The sequence below is a fragment of the Nasonia vitripennis genome, chromosome 5, assembly GCF_009193385.2.
Source record: "Nasonia vitripennis strain AsymCx chromosome 5, Nvit_psr_1.1, whole genome shotgun sequence".
NCBI classification, from domain to species: domain Eukaryota; kingdom Metazoa; phylum Arthropoda; class Insecta; order Hymenoptera; family Pteromalidae; genus Nasonia; species Nasonia vitripennis.
Window position 1 is genome coordinate 10,089,146 of NC_045761.1, and position 20,817 is coordinate 10,109,962.

At 46.6% G+C, this 20,817-nt stretch overlaps 1 protein-coding gene across 1 annotated transcript; it reads right to left on the reverse strand.

Annotated features, from left to right (window-relative positions):
• Window positions 1-425: 425 nt before the first annotated feature.
• Window positions 426-18,064, reverse strand: LOC100124122 (voltage-dependent calcium channel gamma-5 subunit). Its single transcript, XM_008217558.3, has 9 exons — window positions 17,631-18,064; window positions 9,321-9,736; window positions 5,148-5,240; window positions 4,398-4,541; window positions 3,727-3,815; window positions 2,563-2,718; window positions 1,964-2,227; window positions 1,506-1,675; window positions 426-1,417 (listed from the first exon to the last, which is right to left on the reverse strand). Exons 2-8 carry the CDS (start codon window positions 9,649-9,651, stop codon window positions 1,517-1,519), a joined length of 1,236 nt encoding a protein of 411 aa, XP_008215780.2. The 5' UTR covers window positions 9,652-9,736; window positions 17,631-18,064; the 3' UTR covers window positions 426-1,417; window positions 1,506-1,516.
• Between the last annotated feature and the right edge of the window lie 2,753 nt (window positions 18,065-20,817).

The following is a 20,817-nucleotide window of genomic DNA, read 5'->3' on the forward strand; positions in this document are numbered from 1 at the left end:
ATAAATATGTAAGAAAAAAATTTGAACGTCGCTGTTACAATTTACCCTTTGTATGCTCGAGCATTGTTACTAGTTAAAAGTTATGTATCAACATCGTTGAAACCAATCTTGGGGATAATTTATGAAAAGATTGTAAATTGAAAAAATCTGAGGTTCGATAGATTCGGAGAGTAAGCATGTATCTTCAAGCTCTACTGATTGCAATCGCTATTTTCGATACTTGAACAGATTATACTGTAAAGATACATAAGAACTCTATTCTTTCATATTATACTCACGATGACCAATGTGTGACCAAAATTCGTAGTAAAAAGTCTACTTGGACGCATATATATATATATATATATATATATATATATATATATATATATATATATATATATATATATATATATATATATAATTTTTTAATGAAAAAAAACATCTTGTCTTTTTACACGAACGCTAGTTTTTAATCTGTAAATAATGAGAAAGAATTTGTTTACATTTTCTTCTGGTATTATTTGTGTCATAAACAGCATATACAATCTTTACGCCTCTGTGTGTCCGCCTTATTATTTTTACAAACGTCTCTCTCTCTCTCTCTCTCTCTCTCTCTTCCTTTCTCTCATCTATATCTCGAGTCGATATACAAGCAAGCGTTTTACACGACGCGGGCAGAACTACGTTAGAAAATACGTCGCAGTCCATCGGCTGATGGGAAAAATCTTGGGTAAAAAAACGTCTGTGATTATACTTTCAATAAAAAAATCACCGCTTTCGAGTTGACAGGCCCAATTTCATTGGGCCTCGCGCTGCAGCAGGTGATTCGAACTTTGAGCTTTTACAAACGCGCACCGTCTGTCAAGTGGTCCATCGATTTAACTTTTGCCTAATCTATAATCCGTTTATTCATATGTATCGTATAGTATATATGTATAACGATAAAAACGACGTGCATTTCTGTAAACACATCGAATATATATATATATATATATATATATATATATATATATATAACGAAGGAAAAGTCGTATCGTCGATATATAACACATGTATAATTTATCATATACGTCTCGAGGAGGCACAGATCGAGTTTATCGTGTCGCTTACACACGTGTCTCTTATATATAATATATAATTGATATAATAGCATCGAATGATACACATAGTTTCAACCCCTTGCCACTTCTCCACTCCATACATAGTAACTCATCGCGTCTCGCGCGTGTACACTTATTTGCATCAGCGCAACGCATATACGCTTCACTGATTGTCTAGCAATAAGCTTTTCTCGTCCTGCTCGTCGGAGTTGAAATTTTCGACGGACTCGCTATCGTCCTTGTCGTCCTCCTGTTTGCTCTCCTTCCGTTTGGCTTCGGCCTCGCACTCGGATTCGACATCACTGGATGGGACAATTTGCACTAGTCTCGCGTACCTGTGTGAGTTGAAAAAGCCGTTCGACGTCGATATAAAGGAAATTACTGCGCACACGCGAGGGAGAATATATTATGTTTTCAAAGTACCTGACGGTATATCAGACCGGCGTAGTTTTCTTGAACGAGTTCGATTTCCATCCACTGTTTCTCACAGTCTCCGGGAGCGGGGGCAAGTTCTCGCCGAGATCAAAGGTCACGAACTCGTGCTGCATTCCTAGAGCGTACTCGTCCTGCAGCACGTCCGCTATTGTGCTCACCTGCGACATTAATTTTTTTTATTTTAATGCTGTGTTCAAGTATAATATTCGGTATTTTGTGTGCGGGTTGATGAAAAGCACAGCTGCGCATATGCGTCAAAGAGTAATGATCATATATTCGAAGTTCATTTTTGTACTGTGCGATACAAATATTGTACATTTCATAAGATGAAAAGACTTTTTTTAACGTTTAAACATTCGAATATTCCGCATGTGAAAAATCAAAGCCCGTTGAAAGGGCCGACGTTTATTAATCAAATATACAATACGCAATCGCTGCACACTGACCGTTTCGGTGGTGAGGTCGTGGGTCATGCCCTGATGGTAATGATTGCACTCCGACGGCGTGGGCAGATACTCTTCGTAAGAGTCGAGATGGTGATGATGATGGTGATGGTGATGGTGATGGTGAGGATCGAGGACCTCGGGATGCGTCTCGTCGTAGAGGTACCTCTTCTGGTGACGCTCGCAGAGGTGAAAGCCAGCGCCGTAGACGTTGTTTGCGTGGGCGGCCGTGTGCACGTGGTGGTTGTCCAGATGGTAAGCGTACCGCTGAAATGCGATTTCAAAGAGTATTTTAGGTATATTAAATTTCGTTTCGACGAATTATTCGCTTATATATATATATATATAAGGGAAATTCAAAGGTATATGATTAAATATACGAGCCGCTTTCGACGTCAAAAACTTCAACGCGAAATACGAGTATATACGCGATGGAATGATTTCTGCTGCGCTCGCGCGCGGGCTGATTAAAAAAGCTCAGCCGCTCGTCGGCGAAAGAGAAATACATAAGCTCTCGCGCGCACGAGAAAGTTATACTCGACGGGAAGGATGTGTGTGTATAGCGAGTGATGGTTATACAGTATGTGTATCTATATACTCACGCTGGGATACTTGCGCTTGGAGATTTCGCGGGCGAGCTCGAGCTGCTGCCAGGATATGTGGAGGAAGATGGCCGTGGTGCCGGCGAACTCGGTGGTGATGAAGCCGCTGACGTACAGTAAAAACGAATAGCCGTAGCGGTAGACGAAGGGCGGACCCTGCGAACACCGGAAATTGCACCTTTTTCTCTCTCTCCCTCACTCTTGCAATATATACAGTTATATTTACAGCGAGAGCTGTTATTACGGAGGGGCCGAGTGTATTTATCGCTGTACGTCTCGTGTGTGTGTGTGTGTGTGCGTGTGTAGTGTGTATAGAAGAGCCGGCCGAAAACTTTTGTTTTGCGGCCGAGGGTTTATTCGCTCAGGAAGTGCGCGCGGAATATTCGTCGGCGAGCTTTCGCCTGTGGGGTAATTTATAGTTCACCAGGAGGCTGATGTTGAGTAGCGCAGCGTCAGTACACGTGTGTGCTGGGGAATAATGTTCCGCTGTGTATATGGCTTTGAGAGTTAACGCGGGAGTATTAGGGACAGAAAAGGGACGAGTATACTGCGTATATGAGATTTGCGCTTTTCACTCTATCTCTCTCTCTCTCTCTCTCTCTCTCTCTCTCTCTCTCTCTCTCTTTGTGTTGGGTTAATTAAGCGCGATGCGGCGTGCTTTCTCGTTGAATTATGAAAGCGATATGTGCATCAGCGTATGATGAATTCGTTATGAATTATGATATGAGTCGTGTAGTTTATGTTTTTCCGAGTTTTTTTCTTTCATTTCTCGTAGCTCAATAAAATGAGCGCACCCGCCAGCGTGTGTAGCTTTATTTGCGTTTGCGTGAAAGCTAGCTGCCAATAAAATGTCACAATGAAAAAAACGCATTATGCTTAATTAATACTTGATCTTTCAGCCTCTCTCTAGTTACCGGCTGTCGAAGACAGGTTGCGCATATGCCATGTACGCAAAAACTGTCTTCTTCGGTCTGTTTGAGCCGCTTGTGCTGTAACTGCCCAATTATACATGTAATGCGCTTGATATATCGTGTTTGATTTTAGACTTCCATTATAACGACTACTATCTACATTGAGATATGAGAGAGAGAGAGAGGAGCTTGTAATGTATACTATACAAATTATAACGATGGATTTTCCTATCAATTTTTTGTTTCTGCTCACTTGAAAGGACGATCGAGGCCGCAGCTTGCTGCCCACCTCGGCTTTGAACACGGAGATGTACATGACCATGCCGACGAGCATCAGCAGACCTGGAACGGAAAAAACAAGAAGTGTTTGATATTTTTTGGCTGGCGCTCAATTGCCAGACAGGCCATAATGGAAATTGACTCCTCCGCGAGATCCTCCGACAACGTATAACTATATATACATCGTACGATCGTAAAAGTTATAAACGAAAACCCTCGCTTTATGCAGTGCAGTGTACACGTTAACGAAACTCGTTAATGAGACAGCCAAAAAGTGCGCGTGGGCAACGCGAAATTGAAGCCCCGCAGCATAATAATCTTCGACGCGTTGAAAAACGACGCATCAGCGAGAATTTCGAGGGTAAATATAAAGCAGCTGGTGCGCGTTTGTCAATATATACGGACGAATAAACGCGATGCTCGAAAATTTGTTATCATTATACGCGTTGAATTCAGAATACTATACCCGCATTTCAACTCGTCGATGAAATCGCACAACCTTATCGTCCTTTATTTTTACGGTGTATTCATGGAACACACCCCCGAAATCAAGGACAATAATCGACGAACCGCGCGTTATCAATTGTTTCCGCAAGCTCAAAGCGCCCTTATCCCCGAATCGACGCTGTACAGCATAAAGCTCACCAGAAACGATGAAGATGACACCGGCGATGAAGACACAGAGGGTCGGCCTGGGCCTCGCCAGTAGTCCCACGAAGTAGCAGACCTCCGCCATCGCCAGTAGCACCGTTGCGCTCAGTAGAAAGACGGCTGACTTGGTCACCGCATCTGCATACACATACAGGTAGTGGAATTAGCATAAAAAGCGAAGGCCGATATATAACTTACGTTCCGCGCCTCCGGCAGTAAAGCTTTTTCTGCCTTTTTTATACGCGCTTCGAGCCGTTATACGGGACGTAAAGAAGGACCTGATTTTTCAATCGCGCGCGGCGCTATATAGAGAGAAAGATCCGTTCCGGGCCGTTTGCTTTGATGCGCGAGTCGCGCCTCGTGGATAAGTGTTGGCTTGTTTATATATGTAGACATAGACGTTGCAGAGCTAAATGAATTTTCGAAAGCTCTCTCGCGCGCGACAAATCCAGGTTAAGCTCGTTATTGCCGGCGCGATAAACGCGTAACGTTAGTAGTATAAATATAATAATAATAAAGTCTCGTTTTCGAGGCAGCCATTAGCCCGGAGGCAATCGACGTATAGAGACGCTCAAATATATATATATATATATATATATATACGTATAGAGACATTCAAATTCGAAGAGCGCGGGAAATTCGTTATCAATCGCGCGCAGCGCGCGGAGTTCCGGCACGTACATCCCTCGATCTAGCTATATGTATATATAACATGTGGAGAAGAACGAACGAAGAAGCACTTACAGGGTATTGCCATGGTCGAGTCGCTGGGATCCGGACTGTACTCTTCTTTCGGGAAGTAATCGATAGTCGAGCACTCGTACTCCATATTCGAGCCTGGAACACACACGGTAGACTCTTTTATCAGTGTGCATCACACATATACACACTATATACGTGTGCGTTTGATCTCGTCGAGAAATTTTCGAAGACCTCCACCCGACCCCATACATATCGTCGAGACCCGTATGTACGTATGTGCCGTATACGTAGTGTATATAACAGAAGCGAGAAAGTCAAGTCGGCGAAGAGTTTGGCTTTCTTCGCGCGCGCGCCAGCCAAAGTTTCGGCTGCGAACTTGTTCTCTCTCTCTCTATCTCTCTCAGCCGCGGCGGTTGTGTATTTGCACTGCCGCTGCATCAGATGGCTAGATTTAAGTTGCCGCAGGAGTCAAGAGCCATTTCCAGATGTGCACGTGTGTGTGTGTGTGTGTGTGTGTGGCGGAGGGAAGAATGCAATTTCCCGTAACTGTTTCGGTTTAGTTAGTCGCGCTGCTGCTGTTGTTGTTTGCTCGCTTCTGGGCTGGACTGGCTTTCGGTCTTTTCGCACATTACATATAGGTACACGAAGCATATAGGTATATTCCTCCCAAGGCAGTTTAGCGGGCGATCGAAGATGGCGACTCGCATAAAACAAAGAGGCAATGAAACACAAGGTGCGAATACGGACCTGTCCATAAAATTCGCGCGTAAACTCGCGCGCTGCGATCGCAAACACCTCGGATAACGCACGCGATCGAACCCTCGCGCACGTTCTTTTCTCGATGATAAATAGGCGAATCAGAATGAAACCGTATCTTCGTCCAACCGAATCTAATTTCGCGATATCCGCGCGGCAGTAGCTCGCATGGAAATAGTTTCGTTCAGCGATTCCATTGTTCGTCCTTAACTCGGCACGGTATATACCGTAGCCTCCTCTGCGCGTACGTGAAGCTCTTTTTCAATGCAACCTTCTAAAAATTGAGTGCGTCCGCGCGCGCAGGATGCGCCGGCCGTTACGTACAACGTCCTCCCGCGAGGTCCAATAACTCGCGCGCGACAGCCGCTCGAGAAACGTAAAACCCTACGACGGGAATAAAAATTTTATCCGCCGACTAAATTGTGCACTATGAGAACTCCTACGGTGTCTATAGCTGTATATAGGACGAAGGGGGTGGAAAAGGGGCCACTTGAACGGGGGCGTGTAATTGGCCGCGAAGAAAAGTGTTAATGACACGGCGACGAGGAAGGGGATTCATATTTCACGGGATTAATCAGGGGTTGTTTGCCGGATATATATTCACTGCAACGAGCATTTGCATTCGAGTAAAACATTTCGCGGGATATCGTGTGTGCTAGGAGCTTCGTAATTTCGCGTCGGATTGATTTACGCTTAAAATGTACGACGCGCGCGCAAGAGCAAACATTGTTTCGTATTGTTATACGTTTCGCTTATTTTTGCACACAGCAGCTATGTATGCGCGAGCTTGCAAGCTCATCCCCGACACGGCTATGCTGCTGCTGTATCGTAACGTCGAAATTAGAATCGACTTTGCGCGTGTACACCGCCGCGAGTAATTTAATTTTCCAACTCGAGGCTCAAAACTATATACGCGCAGGGGAAATGCATATAACCCGACGACGCAAAGCGCTCTCTGTGTATCCGGAAGCGCGCAGCAGCCGATCGTCATTGCTTAACGAAATGAAAAACCAACAGAGTCACAATGGAATCGAATGCAGTCGCTGCGGAGCTGCGTGTAGCCCAACAACTATCCAATTTTCAAGTTTCGAAAAAAAGAAGTAAAAAATAAGCTCTATAGGTATACAGCTATATATACAGTATGGAAGAGCCAACAAACTCCCTTAATGGCCGTAAGGGCAATAAAACTCACGCGGACGCGGGCGTAAAGTTTGCGGCGGGTCTCGTCTCTCCTCTCCTCTCTGGATCGTCCTCTATATAGGTAAAGGCTGCGGTGTTCGCGAGTAGCGGCTAAAATTGAGGGCGAACGGCTATTCCGGATCGGGAATTAGTTAAGCGCCTTCGCCCGACGAGAGAGGGAAGAGGGATTCCGACTTCCTCGCTGCACCGCGGCGGCTCTGTGAAAAAAAAGGTTCGATTCTTTTTTCTTCTCTCGATCGCCGCCGCGATTCGACGAGAGGGAAATAAAAATTCGACGCTCGATTAGCCGGAGCTTCGCCTCGAGATCGATGATTTACCCATATATGCTTTTATTAAATTCGCGTATACAAATCCGATAACGAATGCGCTTAAGCATGCTTCCCGTGTATTTAATTGGAGTGTACGCGTAATTATAAAAATCAATACAACACCGTGAAAAATCCCCAATACTCTGGCATTTTCGATGACTCCACGGCGAAATCTCGTTAAATCCCCTCGAGCGAATTAAATCTCCTTCTGCATAATAAACGCGAAATAGAATAACGACCGCGAGCAGTAGTAGCGGCCATTCACCCCATCACGGGTTATACACCATCAGAGCGTCTATATAAACGCGCATCAGCTAGCCGGAGAGTAAAACGAGAAAGAAGATGAATCTGCGGAGCGTCGTCGTCGTCGTCGTCGAAGATTGGCGAGCGTGAAATAGTCATATCCGGCCGGAAGTGCCGACGGAAGTCAAGCCTGACTCCCTCTCGATTTTCCAGCCCCCAGCGCTCGAGTTATCGACGATTCCAGGGCCGGCACGTGATTGCGAATCTCTCGCTGCGATCGAACGTTAATTCATATATTTTCTCTACTATCGACGTATATTATGTATAATCGAGTGTCTGCGCTGTTTATCGACTACGCGTTTCACACATAGATGATTGCGAGGATTTCGCGCACTTTTTTTTGGTTATCGAGTCTGCACACGGTCCGCTTGTCATTGGTATACGAAAGAGCTTGCATTTTTTTCTTGATCACGTATACACGTGGTTTGACCCGGAGCTTTTCAACTGCCTGCGTGTCTCCCCCGAGTGTTTTTCAATATTGCATTTCGTTCGGCGAAGCTCGCGCGTCATGGATTCAATCTCAAAAATTTTCATCTGCAACTTGTTTCTCCCTCAACGACGCTTGCAAGCTCGCGCAGTCGCAATTTAAACAAACTGCGCATATGAACGACGCGCTTCAGCTTACGTACACTCGAAACCGATTCCATCCCACGATCTCGAAAAAGCTCGCCGTATGTAAATAGACGAGATGAAATGCATAAAACGCGTGCGCGTAAAGCCATAAAACACAGAATCCTAGATATCGCCCGCGCGTTTTATTTATATTCGACAAACGATCTCGCGGTCGCACACGCGGGTCTAGCATATACCGCTGTAAGCGGGCGCGGAAGTGCTCCGCTATAAAATAAATGCCATGATCGCGTATACTATATATAATACGAGAGGCTGCTATGCGCAGTTGAACCGCAGTGTACGCGTCGATAAACGTGCAGCAAACATCTCGAAATCATCAATGGATTCGACGCGCCAGCCCAGCTCATACCCATATACACAGCATATAGCAACGAGCGCTGCAGCAGCTCTGGGGCATTATTATGCCAGGAGTTCACCGCAGCCCGACCACTGCCGCGCGCGCGCGCGCTATGGCCCGCCTGTACTCTCTCCCTCGTGTCTCGAACTTTGCGCGCTGTAAGCGGCTGTAGTTGTCCTGTTTATTGTCCGTTCTATTATAATACTCGTCCATGTGCGCGACCGACTCTGGTGTACAAGTGTATATAGATAGGTGCGGCTATGGTCATGCGAAAGCTCATCGTTCGTCATCGTCAGGGATGGAGGTACAAAGGGTAATTTCGACAAGAAAAGTTACCCGTGCGCGGTGTATTACAACAACGCGTGTAGTGCAGCGGAGGAGATAATCGCGCGAGCGGTGCTCGTAATTGAAAGGCATAAATCACGTTTTGACAGGACCGCCGGATATGCGCGCGCTTCGCTGGCTTATAAGGATAACGCTGATTCGATTTCGACAGTTTCGTTGCGCTCTCACTCTCTGTGCACGATGAGGCCGAGTTTTACCGCGCGCAGTTATTATTAATTTCGGTTAACGTGTCCTCGCTATAAAAGAACCGGATTACGTCGTAAAGCTCGCGCGTCGAAACGGCGGGAAAATTTGAAATCGTTCAAAAACTAAAATCAACGTCACATAACTCACCGAAAGCAACGCAGACGCGCCAGAGTCCGCTGTAGGTGAGCTTGATGTCGCTGGCGTTGCTCGGCTGTTGGGCCGCGTTCTGTTGTTGCTGTTGCTGTTGCTGCTGCTGCTGGTTGACCAGTAGCCGAGGAAGTTTCTCCTCGGTGTGAAGCCACTGGCCAGTGGACACGGCGACGGTCACGACGAGCAGCGAGAGCAGAGCGGACATGGCCGAGGTGAGAGTGAGGCTGCCGTTACCGGCTTCGTCTCCGCTCGTCGAGTCCGTGGGACTGTCCTCCGGACCGCGACTCTCCGAGTAGCAGCAGAGCCAGTAGCAGCACAGCCGGGACATGCTGATACTGGAGGGATGGCTCGTGTTGTCAAGTGGCTTTACTGCAGCGAAGAGCTGGCTAGGGTTTCAAGGACGCCGGGCTTGCCTGGAATCACAGGACGATCGTTGTGTAGCTCGCGATATTGACTTTTGGCTAGGCGATAGTCCCGGTATGCGTGCGTGTGTACGAGGGAGCGTAATCATGAGAAATATGCGGTAACTGGACTCCGGGGCTGATTTATCGCGAGGGAGCTAGTTAGTCTTGGCGCGGGATGCCTCGCTTTGACGCCGAGAGAGTTGGCCGTGTACAGTTGCCGTGACTTGCCCTGAGAGAGAGATAAACTTTGACGTCAAAGAGCTCACGACATGGAAACTTATCCGGCGAGTGGTTTAATTATTCGACGTAGACTATTTCTCGGGAAAACATTGCACAGCGGCGCGTGCGTTATCATCGATCTCTATCTCAACTTCTGACAAATACACAGTAGCGCTGAGAGAGCAATCGAGAATCGAACTTGCGCACTTACGGAGGAACGCCGAGGCTGCAGGAAGAAGAAGAAGAAGAAGAAAAAGAAGAAGAAGTTCAAAAGGCCGCCACGGCACCTCGAAATATTTTAGTTAACTCTTCCGAAGTAACTTACTTACACACGGTGAAAATTCAGTTTCGCAGTTCTCTCGTCGGCGCGGCCTACGCTAAAATATTCTTTTGCCTCTCCTTCTTCCTCCTTTTTAATCCCTCCTCTCCTCTGCGCAACTTCAATGGAGCTTCTCGCGCATAACGTATATAGAGCAACGACGCCAAATGGAGAAAGACAAAGACGCGGCTCTTCCGAAAAAAGAAGCGGAATAAAGAATTTCGTTTCATCGGACGCGCTTGAAAGGCCGGATTTGCTCGCGAGGTATAATCAGCCCCGCGCGACCTCTCCGATATAAGAATATCTCCGATTCTTCGAGGGAAAATCGAGGGGATCCTTTTCGCGCGTATATGTAATCCTTATTCCTTTGGACGACTCTGGCGCATCTTTTTCCTCGCCCGAGCTATATTTTCAATTAGTCTCTTCGGGCCGAGGAGGATTTGGTTTTATTATAAGGGACAGTCGGGCGTCGAGATTACGGGGAGGGAAATGCGCGTCTTAATTAAATTCTCTCGCGGAAAACGTAGAATCGTGGACGCGCGCAAACGCAGAATTTCATTCCGCCTTGAGCTAGACTCGAAATATTACTGTATACGAGTCAACAGTGGAAAACTGATCCGGGTGTTTCGAGTAGCCGAAAAAAAGAGAAAAACGCCGCTCGATGCTCGCGCGCATAACCGAAGCAGCAGCTTCTCCAATGAATTCATTAAACCTGCGGCTGCCAGCGTCGTTCCGGAGGCGCATTAACAAGAGAATATATACCGGCACACAGTCTCTCTCTCTCTCTTTCTCTCTCTCTCTCTCTCTACTCCTTTCTTTTTCCGCGGGCGTCTCTCCCTCAGGCTTCCCTATCCATTTAGCTCTTGGAGGACATTAAAAGAGTCATAAATAATTACGAAGTTTTGTAATGAAGCTCTTCGTGTGCGCGCTAAGGGGCGCATTATGCATTATTAAAAGCGCTGTGCGATGAGTATGCTCTCGCCTGCTATATCTGTATATAGCGTGTACATCGTATTCGCGCGTGAGCGTCTTTCCGCGCGTTTGTTATTATACACGACGTGCGAATTCGCTCGGCTGCGCAGCCGATGTTACTACGGCCGCGTGAATTTCGAGGCGTTAACTAAGAGATTAGGATTATGCGCGATTGCGAGTTTCGTGGTGGAAAGTTCGGTTTAATGAAACTTTGAGCTTTCGCGGATGAATGCGGGACGTGTGTGTAACAATGCACGGGACGATCGTGGCCTTTTTGATCGAATCGCACACGCGTTTATACAGTAGAGGTAGGTATGTGTGTGCTCGTGTTATTTTAAAGGTTTACACATTGAACGTGTACTATGCGGGGATGGTATTATGCTCGGTGCGTTATATTATTTTAATTAATGCACCGGTACGATGACCAGATGGCGAATCGTTTTACTCTCAAAACCGCCTGCGCACGCGAGCATATCAATAGCGATCCATTAACAGAAACTACCCCCTCCGCGCGCTCGCAATGTTGATGTCGCCGGCGACAATCAAGCAAATGTATATATATACAACATTATACGACCAGCCCGAAAGCTCATCCCCAAAATTCGAATATTTACCACCGCATATATTCAGTTAAACCAAGAATAAAACGCTCCTCTACACCCATGTAACAACGAAAACACGACAAAAAGTTCAATTAATTCTCAGTGCGTGGGCGCGATGCTTCAATCAAATCGCTTAATGTCCTCAAATCAACAGAATCAATTATTCCGCAGCGACGCGAAGCCTCAATACACACCTGATGTGAACATCGGAGCAAAACACATACTAACTCGCGCTCGGCCTACATAAGCCAGTCGCTTGAATCGTCGTCGTCGAGTCGTCGTCGTCCTCGTTGCGCATACACTTTCATAGAGACGCGCACAACCACTCGAGAGAGATAGAGCAGTCGCGTCCTTCGGAGTAGACAGAATAGAGTATATAGCGCGCTTTCGCGCTCAAAATGCCGAAATCGAGTAGACAAAGGAGCCCAACCCTCGTCGCTTTCTACTCCGCACTCCGCTCGCGCAAATGTAAAGCCGGGATAAGAGACAGAATTAACGCGTCGTAATATACATAGCTCACTGTACTTCGGCTTATTGTACCGACGAGCTTCGCCGCGAGAGGAAGAGGGAGAGTGCCTCTAAGTGCATTTAATTACGGGGGTTTGTCTGCAGCGGAAGCCCTCGAATTTCATCGCCGTGAGATCTGACGCGCCCGTCGGACTGGCTTTTCGCTCATTTTTTTCTTTCTTTCGACGAAACTTCAGAGCTTTTCGATATATTTTACGTTTACCTGCGTTATGATACGGGAGCTAGCTCGTTATACCCGCGGCGCGAGCGTGATAACCAGTTCGCGGTTAATTTGAAACTTCAACCGGGCATCATCAAAACTTGCAGCTTTCAAACCGCCGATACGCTGCCGCGTCAGTGATCGCTTAGGGGGGAGATTTCGCAGTATGTCGGATTCATCACGAAAGCTTTCAGCGCGCTTCGTTCGTTATCATCGCACTGACTGACGTATTCCAGTCTATAATATCCAGCGCGAGAGAAGAATACACTATAGAGCGGTAATTATCGATTTTGAAATTCCCGCCGTCGAAAAATCGCCGCAAGCTCTTACTGATAAGAGCTTCCAGCAGGACAGGATGAAAAGTGTCTTCGTCGTTCGCGGTAATTAGGTCTTTCTCGGCGAGGAGGCACTTCCACAGCTCCGAAGCGCTCTAAATAAAAGCCGTGAGGAGCCTCGCTGTGGAACACGTATCGCTGATTATGTATGCGACGAGCGGAGTGTGACGATTTGTGCCGGTCTGAAAGTCGCGGGGCGAGAGAGGGAAAAAAATAGCGCAAAAAGAAGACTGACGCGGAAAGTGGCGGGAAAGAGGGAAGATTGATCGACCTACTTGATGATGCAAACCGCGAGAGATTACACGTTGGAATCGACGCATTATTGAAGGTTATATACAACGCGATGAGTATATTTTGCGGAATACACGCGTTGCTCTTTTTTTTCTTTCTGGTGGGGACCAAACCGCACAGTGGCTTTCACGGATTATTTTAGCTCCCACGCGTTCGCGTCATCGGAATGCGAGGGAATTCCGCTGAATTACGAGAATTGAATTGGATAGGAAAGTCCGCGCGGAATAATTTTCCGCCTCGATGGAGTTTTTCATGCAAGCACTTCCAGCGGTGTAAAGAGAGAGAGAGAGAGAGAGAGAGAGAGAGAGAGAGAGAGATATGTACAGCGCTTTAATTCCGACGATCGTTTTTTATTTTCACGACGATGTAAAAATAGCTCTCCGATGGATAAAATGCACAAGCGGCGCTCGAAGGCTGCAAGCTCGTGGATCCTTGTTTATTTAACCGCGTACGCGACACACATTTCGTGAGTGTAAATATAAGGATAATAATCATGCCGATCGAGTCGCCTCGTTAAGGAACGTTATAACTCGCTGGGCTGATGAACATTTATCGAAGGCGAATTAATGATCATCGCGGGGAAATTTAAAACAGTTCGCGGGAATAAGAGGCGGGAGTTAATACACGTAGCACGACGAGGTAAGACTTTTCTTCATAATGAAATTCCGAAGTTGAAGGAAATTCGAAGAGCAAAGTTTTTTAAGTATCCCGCCCCGCGAGTTTGAGAGGAAATTTCAAATGTACGTTCACTCCGTAATTCAGGAACTGAGAGATATCCATCGCGCGCCCTGCGTTACACGGGCAATTTTACAAGCAATAATTTAGTCGCAAGCTCGATCAGTCGTTTACGGCATAATATGCAAAGATGAGAAGATATACCTTGGCTGCAGTTTACGGCGTGCCAAAAAATTTCCGGGATGCGATTACCTATACTTAGGCGTTTGTTCGAGGTGATCTCTCCCTCTAATAAATTTCAAAGTAAAAAATGTTAAGCGGAGCAGGAGACTTAGTAGGCGAGTCAAATATTTAACCGCTAAAGTAAGCTCCGGGAACTTCCTGCCCGCGTAGCAAAAACCTCGGCGTCTCCCGGCGTATAATTACTCAAGAACCTCCTCGTTTCTCCCATCGAGTACGTATTATATATTTTCGATCCTTCCGCTCGTTCCATTTGGTTATCGATATCGAGTGTCGTCTTGAAAAATAAAATCTATATAATTACACACTGTAGCACTCACAACGACGTCCCGCTGAAAAAAGGCTCTCGCGAGCGATTTCGAATAAATCGAGCGTCGCGTCTCGGAGCGAAAAAAGCGCGGGGGCAGCAATTAGTCCGAACGAGTGGCATCGGACTCTCTTTTACGATCAGCTCGAACCAAAAAAAACTAGCTCGACTCCGTCCGGGCATGATCACTCCCGAGCTGGTCCGAAAAATCTGAATCAACGTGGAGAGAGAGAGAGAGAGAGAGAGAGAGAGAGAGAGAGAGAGAGAGAGAGAGAGAAAGAGAGAGAGATAGCAACAAGCGGAGGTCGAAAAAAATGCGCAGCGCCGGGTAAAGCCCTCGAGCTTCATTACCCGTGCATAAGAGAGCTCAATTAAGCCCTCGTCAGTAGTACGAGCCTATATGCACTGCGACGAGGATGACTGTTATTCTACGGCGTGTACACAGCTCTCGGTCTAGCTCTCATTATGAATTAAGAGTCTTATTACTTCTGAAAATTGCGTTTCCTCTTACTCGAAGCTCTCCCCTCTTCCTTCTCTCCTGCAGTCGGAGTAACACAACGCGCGCGCGAGAGAATCCGTTGTAACAAGGCCAAAGCATACAAGCCACTCCGCAGAGTCGTTGCCACGGCATTAAAGCGCGCCTTCGACTCTTAAAGCTCTCCGCTCTCGCCGCCGGTAATTGCGGGGATGTCCTCCCGATTCGAGAAACTTGCGATTGTCTCTTCTTCCTCTCTCTCTCTCTCTCTCTCTCTCTCTCTCTCTCTCTCTCTCTCTCTGTGGGCTAAAAATTTATGGGAAGCACCGGGACGAGTTGGCTCTTTGTGCGCGGGAGGTAAGAGATAGCTCTCGCGGCGGCGGTGGCGGTGTCTTGGGCTCGAGAGCAGGAAATAATTACCCCGCATTAAGGAGGAAGAATTAGACGCGTGTGCGCGCCGCACTCGTCGTTTTCCTCCGCTTCGATGGGGGCGTACCGCAATTTGCTGACGAAACGGAATTTACTGTTAGCCCGAATTGCCGGGGCGCGCGAAACGATCGCGAAATTTCGAAGATGCAATAACGCGCGCCGGGCGTTAATGTTAGATAATTCGCGCATACGTACGTTTCCCTTTGTCCCGCTGCGCCAAATTGATCGAATCAAACTCGAGAGGTCTGGAATCCGCGGATAACTCGAGAGAAGAGAGTGCTTACGTAACTTATTTTCCTATGTACGGATAAAGTGCCGCCGCTTTATATAGTTTTAAGTATACGGAGTATAAAGTTCTATTTGCTCTAACTTGATTCGCCAGTTTAAACTGTTTCCCTTGACGAGTATACATCGCACGTCGCGTGACGGAAGGCGCCTTGGCAAGTCGAAAGTTAGCGGCATATACATTTTCCCGTCTTTCCGCCGCTCTCACCCTCTGGCTGAAGACGAGCTTGCGAGGAAAAGTTGCGAAAATTCCCTACCCCCATACATCAGTTGCGGCGATGGCTATAAAAATGTTTGACGCGCCGCACGTTGAAAAGAGCTTTTAGCGAGGAATACAACGCGGAGAGCCGTGTTATTCCAAGAGCAAGAGATAGAGAGAAAGAAATTATTTTCTCAGAGAGTCGGCGAGCGATGTTTTAATGATCTGCAAACAGCCTCCGTGAAAATATGATTCTCTCTTTTTCTCTCTCTCTCTTTCCGCAGCGTACTTCTCGCAGCGAAAAAAGCTCTTCCTCCGGAAGTGCGCTCTCGATTCTTACCGTTTGAGCTTTTCCCGCGCTTCCGTCTCGTATATACACCCCTGTACCTTCGAACGGCGCTTTTCAGAGGCGCAATTAAACTCGTGCGGCTCTCGGACTTCTTGAAAATTTCAGCAAAATAATAGCCTGAGAAAAAAAAAAGAAAGAGGCACGCGAAAAATAAAAGCCGCACAAGTTATACGACGCCCAAGCGAGGGAAAGACGCGCGCTTGCGTCGAAAAAGCTCTCTCTCCTCTCGAAAAGCAGTGCTCGCAGTAGCGCGCCATTTCCCTTCATCTCCTCTCTTCACACGTGTAATAACAGCCATTTTCACCGGCTGCAGTGCGCGCGCGAGCTTTCATCCTCGGCCCGCGCGCTTATAAAGCTCCGAAAACCCGAGGACATGGCAGCTGTTTTATGCGCGCGCGCATATACGTATACCTACACGTTCGGAGCTTATTCCAGCCAATCGTCCGACTGATACGCGGGTTATATATTATGCGGTTGTGCTGCTTTAATATTTTTACGGTCCTTGGACTGCGGAGAGGCTGAAATTCGAATCGGCGAAGCATACGTTCGCTCGGTGAATTACAGTTTCGGAGTGTATAATACGGCCTGTAATTGACAGGTATCTCTCTCTGCCTTCGCGAAATTTTCGCCCGGCGCTTGTTTCGCCTCTTCTTGTACATAATAACGGCGAAAAGTCAGCGGGCGCTTGTTGGACGTGTAATTATAAGGCTTTAATTACGCCGTCATTCCGCGGGGGAGAGAGGGTCGTAATTATATCGCAGTTGCGACGATTTTCGATTGCGCTTTTTTTTCGTACGGAAAGTTGCTGCTCTCGTTATACACGTAGTTCGGAACTGAAAATGAGACCGAGTGTAGGAGGGTTGAAAAATAAAGCAATACGCGCGGCCCATTAGGCATAGCCGAGCGTCGTTCCAGTATTTCAGGAATGTACAATAGACACACATCACGGAGCGGCATTGAGTGAGCGAGCGCGTATGAATTTCATTTTTATAAATGCTTGCCATTGATCAATCGAGCGTTCGACGCGAGGCTGTGTATCGTCGGGACAATGGAAAATTTTGATGAATCCCAAACCGCGAGATTCAATAAAGAGCAAACGCTTGTATGCGATATAACGTTCATGTCGGATTTCAAAACATCGACTCTGAATTGTACTGGCAGTCTGTTATAAATTTCAATTATGCCTCGATATCGTAAATCGTGTCGCTTTTCTTTTTCGAGCTGCTGCACAAGGGAATTTCTCTGCCCGATCATCAGTGTGTAACGAAGAAAGGAACAATGGGCGAATTCCCGAAAACCGATCCTCCAATAATTCTTTCTCTCTCGCGCGCGAGCCAGTTCCGGAAAAGAAAAAGAGAGATATCGATATCGGGATCGAACAAATCACACCGGCCGCTTTTCGATCTCGAAAAAAGTATAGAAATTCGAAAAAAGCACATCCCGTCGTATCTCCAAACCCCCACACGGACGGACACGTACCTGCCAAGCTTCGTCGATTCTCAACACTGCTGCTGGTCGGCCGGCCGTGTGTCACGTGCTCACTCGGCGTTTGGCATTTCCAGTAGCGGCTCCTCGGCCAGCCGACAAGGATCAGCCGTGGCCGGCTTCCGATCGTGCTGCTTCTGCCATTGCTGCATTTCCGCTGCCGCTGCTACTACCGACGGTAACATTGCCGATCTTTTCGAACTTTCCCGCCAACTGGAACTTCCGCGCACTTGAATTTCAAAGGACCCTAGATTACCGTACACGGGGCAAGCACGAGCGATGGGATTCGCTGATTTGAAATATAAATAAAAAATAAAAATCGTTCGACTATAAAGATATGGGATGTAGGATAAGAGCGCAGCGCGCGCACGTGGCGACGCGGAGGGGCAGCTTCGAAGCGCCGCGTCGGGAATGCGAAATCCAACTGCCGGTCGACGCCCGACGCGCTCCGCGGCGTCGTGCTGGTGTCGTCGTCCCTTCCACCTCTCCTCGGTTCGCGCGCACAGAGTCGTTTCCTCCCCTCCGTCCCTGCAACTCTCTCTCTCTCTCTTTCTCTGTGCCAAGCTTGCGAGCTTGCGATAGCTTCGGCCCTTATACAGCCGATCGCTCCACGACTACCTCATCCTTCCCCCACTCTTTCTAATGCATTCCGATCATCCGAGCTTTATAGCGCGCGGGGGACTTTTGTTCTCTATGCAGCTTCTTTTATTCTCTGCCTTGGCCAGGTATATACGAGTGTGTGCGAAAGCTCTGATTACGCCGCGAATTCAGAAGCTGACGAGCTAGATTGAATATTTTCGCCTTTCAAAGCCCTTGCGTTATTAGGTAGAGGAACTGTTTTGATTGCGTCGAGCGTCTTCTGCTTGTCCTTTTTGCTTCGAGCGACGTTTCGCCGGGTTTTCTCGATGATCAGCAATTTTTAAAACTGTGCGCCCCCAATAGGCGGCAGCTTGCGAGAGAGATGGTATTACGAGCTGCAGCGCCGAGATATTGGATCCGAGGAGATTCGGATTAATCTATGGAAACACTTGCAGGGTTTCGTTATGGAATGACGTTTCTTAATGCAGTGCGTACGCTTCGATAAGTTAAAGTTTTTTTTTTCGATTCAAAGCTGAAGAGACTTTTTCCGGCCTTCGGCAATCATATTTGCAATGTCGATGGCTTGTGCACAGGTTGTTGTGCACAAAAGCGCGCGTTCCGACACTGCGTAAACAGACCTCGATGACTGATCAAAAAGTGTGTATCGAACTCGCGGTATTTTTTCTCTTTACAACCAGTCTCCACACAAAGCTTTTTGATTTTATTGATTAAATTCACATCGCATATCGTGCTTGCAAGCTTGCGTACACGGTAAAAATTTTATACATGTGCAGGGATCGAATAATCGAATGAAAAACTACGAATGTACCGCTATACTAAATTAAAAACTCTGCTTTTTGAGCAAACGAGCTTTTGAAAAAGTTCGAGTTTGGTTATAGCTGAGAGAAACATCGTGTTATGTATCGTCGAGTAGAGCTTGGGCTAAGCGAGAAAATAGAGCATGTGAAAAATATCTGTCGAAAATTGAAAACATAACAGCGTGCATACCTGCAATCCACATCGAAATACGCTGCACATCATCGTCGTAGCCATAAAAGCTCTGTATAATCAAATTAAAATTTCGAACGCTTCATACATCTCGGTGAAAAGCTCGCCGCAGCTTTATAATGTATCACGCAGCAGCGTCAGCGTGAACCAAAGCGCGCCCGATTCGAAAGTTCCCTCATCGCCCAATAGATTACGCCGCTGTAGCCGCTTTGCGGAGTATTCTTCCTCTCTTTTGCGCGCGCAGCGTTTATAAACTTTGAATTCGCGCTATATACCTTTACTCTCCAGTGCGGCATCCATCTCTCTTTGTCTTTATTCGCGGTGACTCCCGAGACGCATCGGTGTACGTATATATGCTGTCGGGGTGAACTAAACGGGCTCTGCTAACTAGTTTCGGATTGTTTTTACTGATCTATTTCCATTAGTTTCGCGCGCTTTTATTTCGATGTGCTTTTTGACGGCTATAAAGCTCCGCATACAGTCCCTCGAATTTTCGTCAAAGGTGATACTTTTTGTGGCGCATTAAACGCGACTTTTTGAAACTATGATTATCAAAATCCTGGTGCTCTGTGAATTTTTGAATCCTTGTAAATCAAAGCGAAACGTGACATTTTTGCCTTTCGCTTTGATCAAATCGTTATGTATCAGAGAGAGTTTTAAAAATATCTCTTTGCAAACATTCTTTTTTAGCGAAATCGTCGTGTTTATCCTGTCTGCAGGAGATAGCGGAGAGAGCATTTTTTTAAACGTGACCGTATTCGATTAATTTTTCGTATAGATATCATGCGCTATTTCCTACACATACACGAGTTTGCAGTTCAACATGCCATTCGGATCGCGCCGAGTTTAATACCATACGTTTATTGAACATAAACTAGGTCTTTCTATTCATACACACGTATAATATCGGCAAAGCGCCTGGCCCGTTCAGCCTTCGGTCTTCCGCTTTGTGAAATAATTTATAACTGACTTATTTACCTTAATAATGTTGCTCTGCGCAGTGCTAGTCGTTTATAAACTGGGACTGCCTTCCGTGGTTTTTAATGACGTAGGCAACGCGCTCGACTACTCTTTTGACCAGCTCTATTTCACGCACCATGTAACATTCTGTATTGGCGTCATTCTTACATCGAGTATTTTTGTTTCAGTAACACATATGCATCGAAAATAAATTGAGTTTAGAGTTTGTTAGAATTTTGAGAATCGCCCTTCTGCCTGTGTGTCGTGACGCTCGCGAAGCCTATTTATATCGCCTTTTTTCGGGGCACTCGAGTATACATATATTTGCGTACGCTCGTTGAAAAAAGAGACGTGTGTGAGATTTTTTTTTCCAAATCCGTCAGATTTCGGGGTCAGAAAATGACGAATTTTCAAAATGAAAGCGCACTTTTCTAGCTCGATTTTTGTTTGAACAGAATAGGGCTTTGACTGAATAAAGCATAGCTTCGCGAATCTGGATTCATACACACAGCGGCATTGTTGAACTTTTCGATAAAATAAACCACCGGCTTAACGATACGTTTGATTCATACATCGCACATCGCTGTGTAAAAAAAAGCTCCGACATCGAGTGCGAAGTTTGAAAAATTAACAA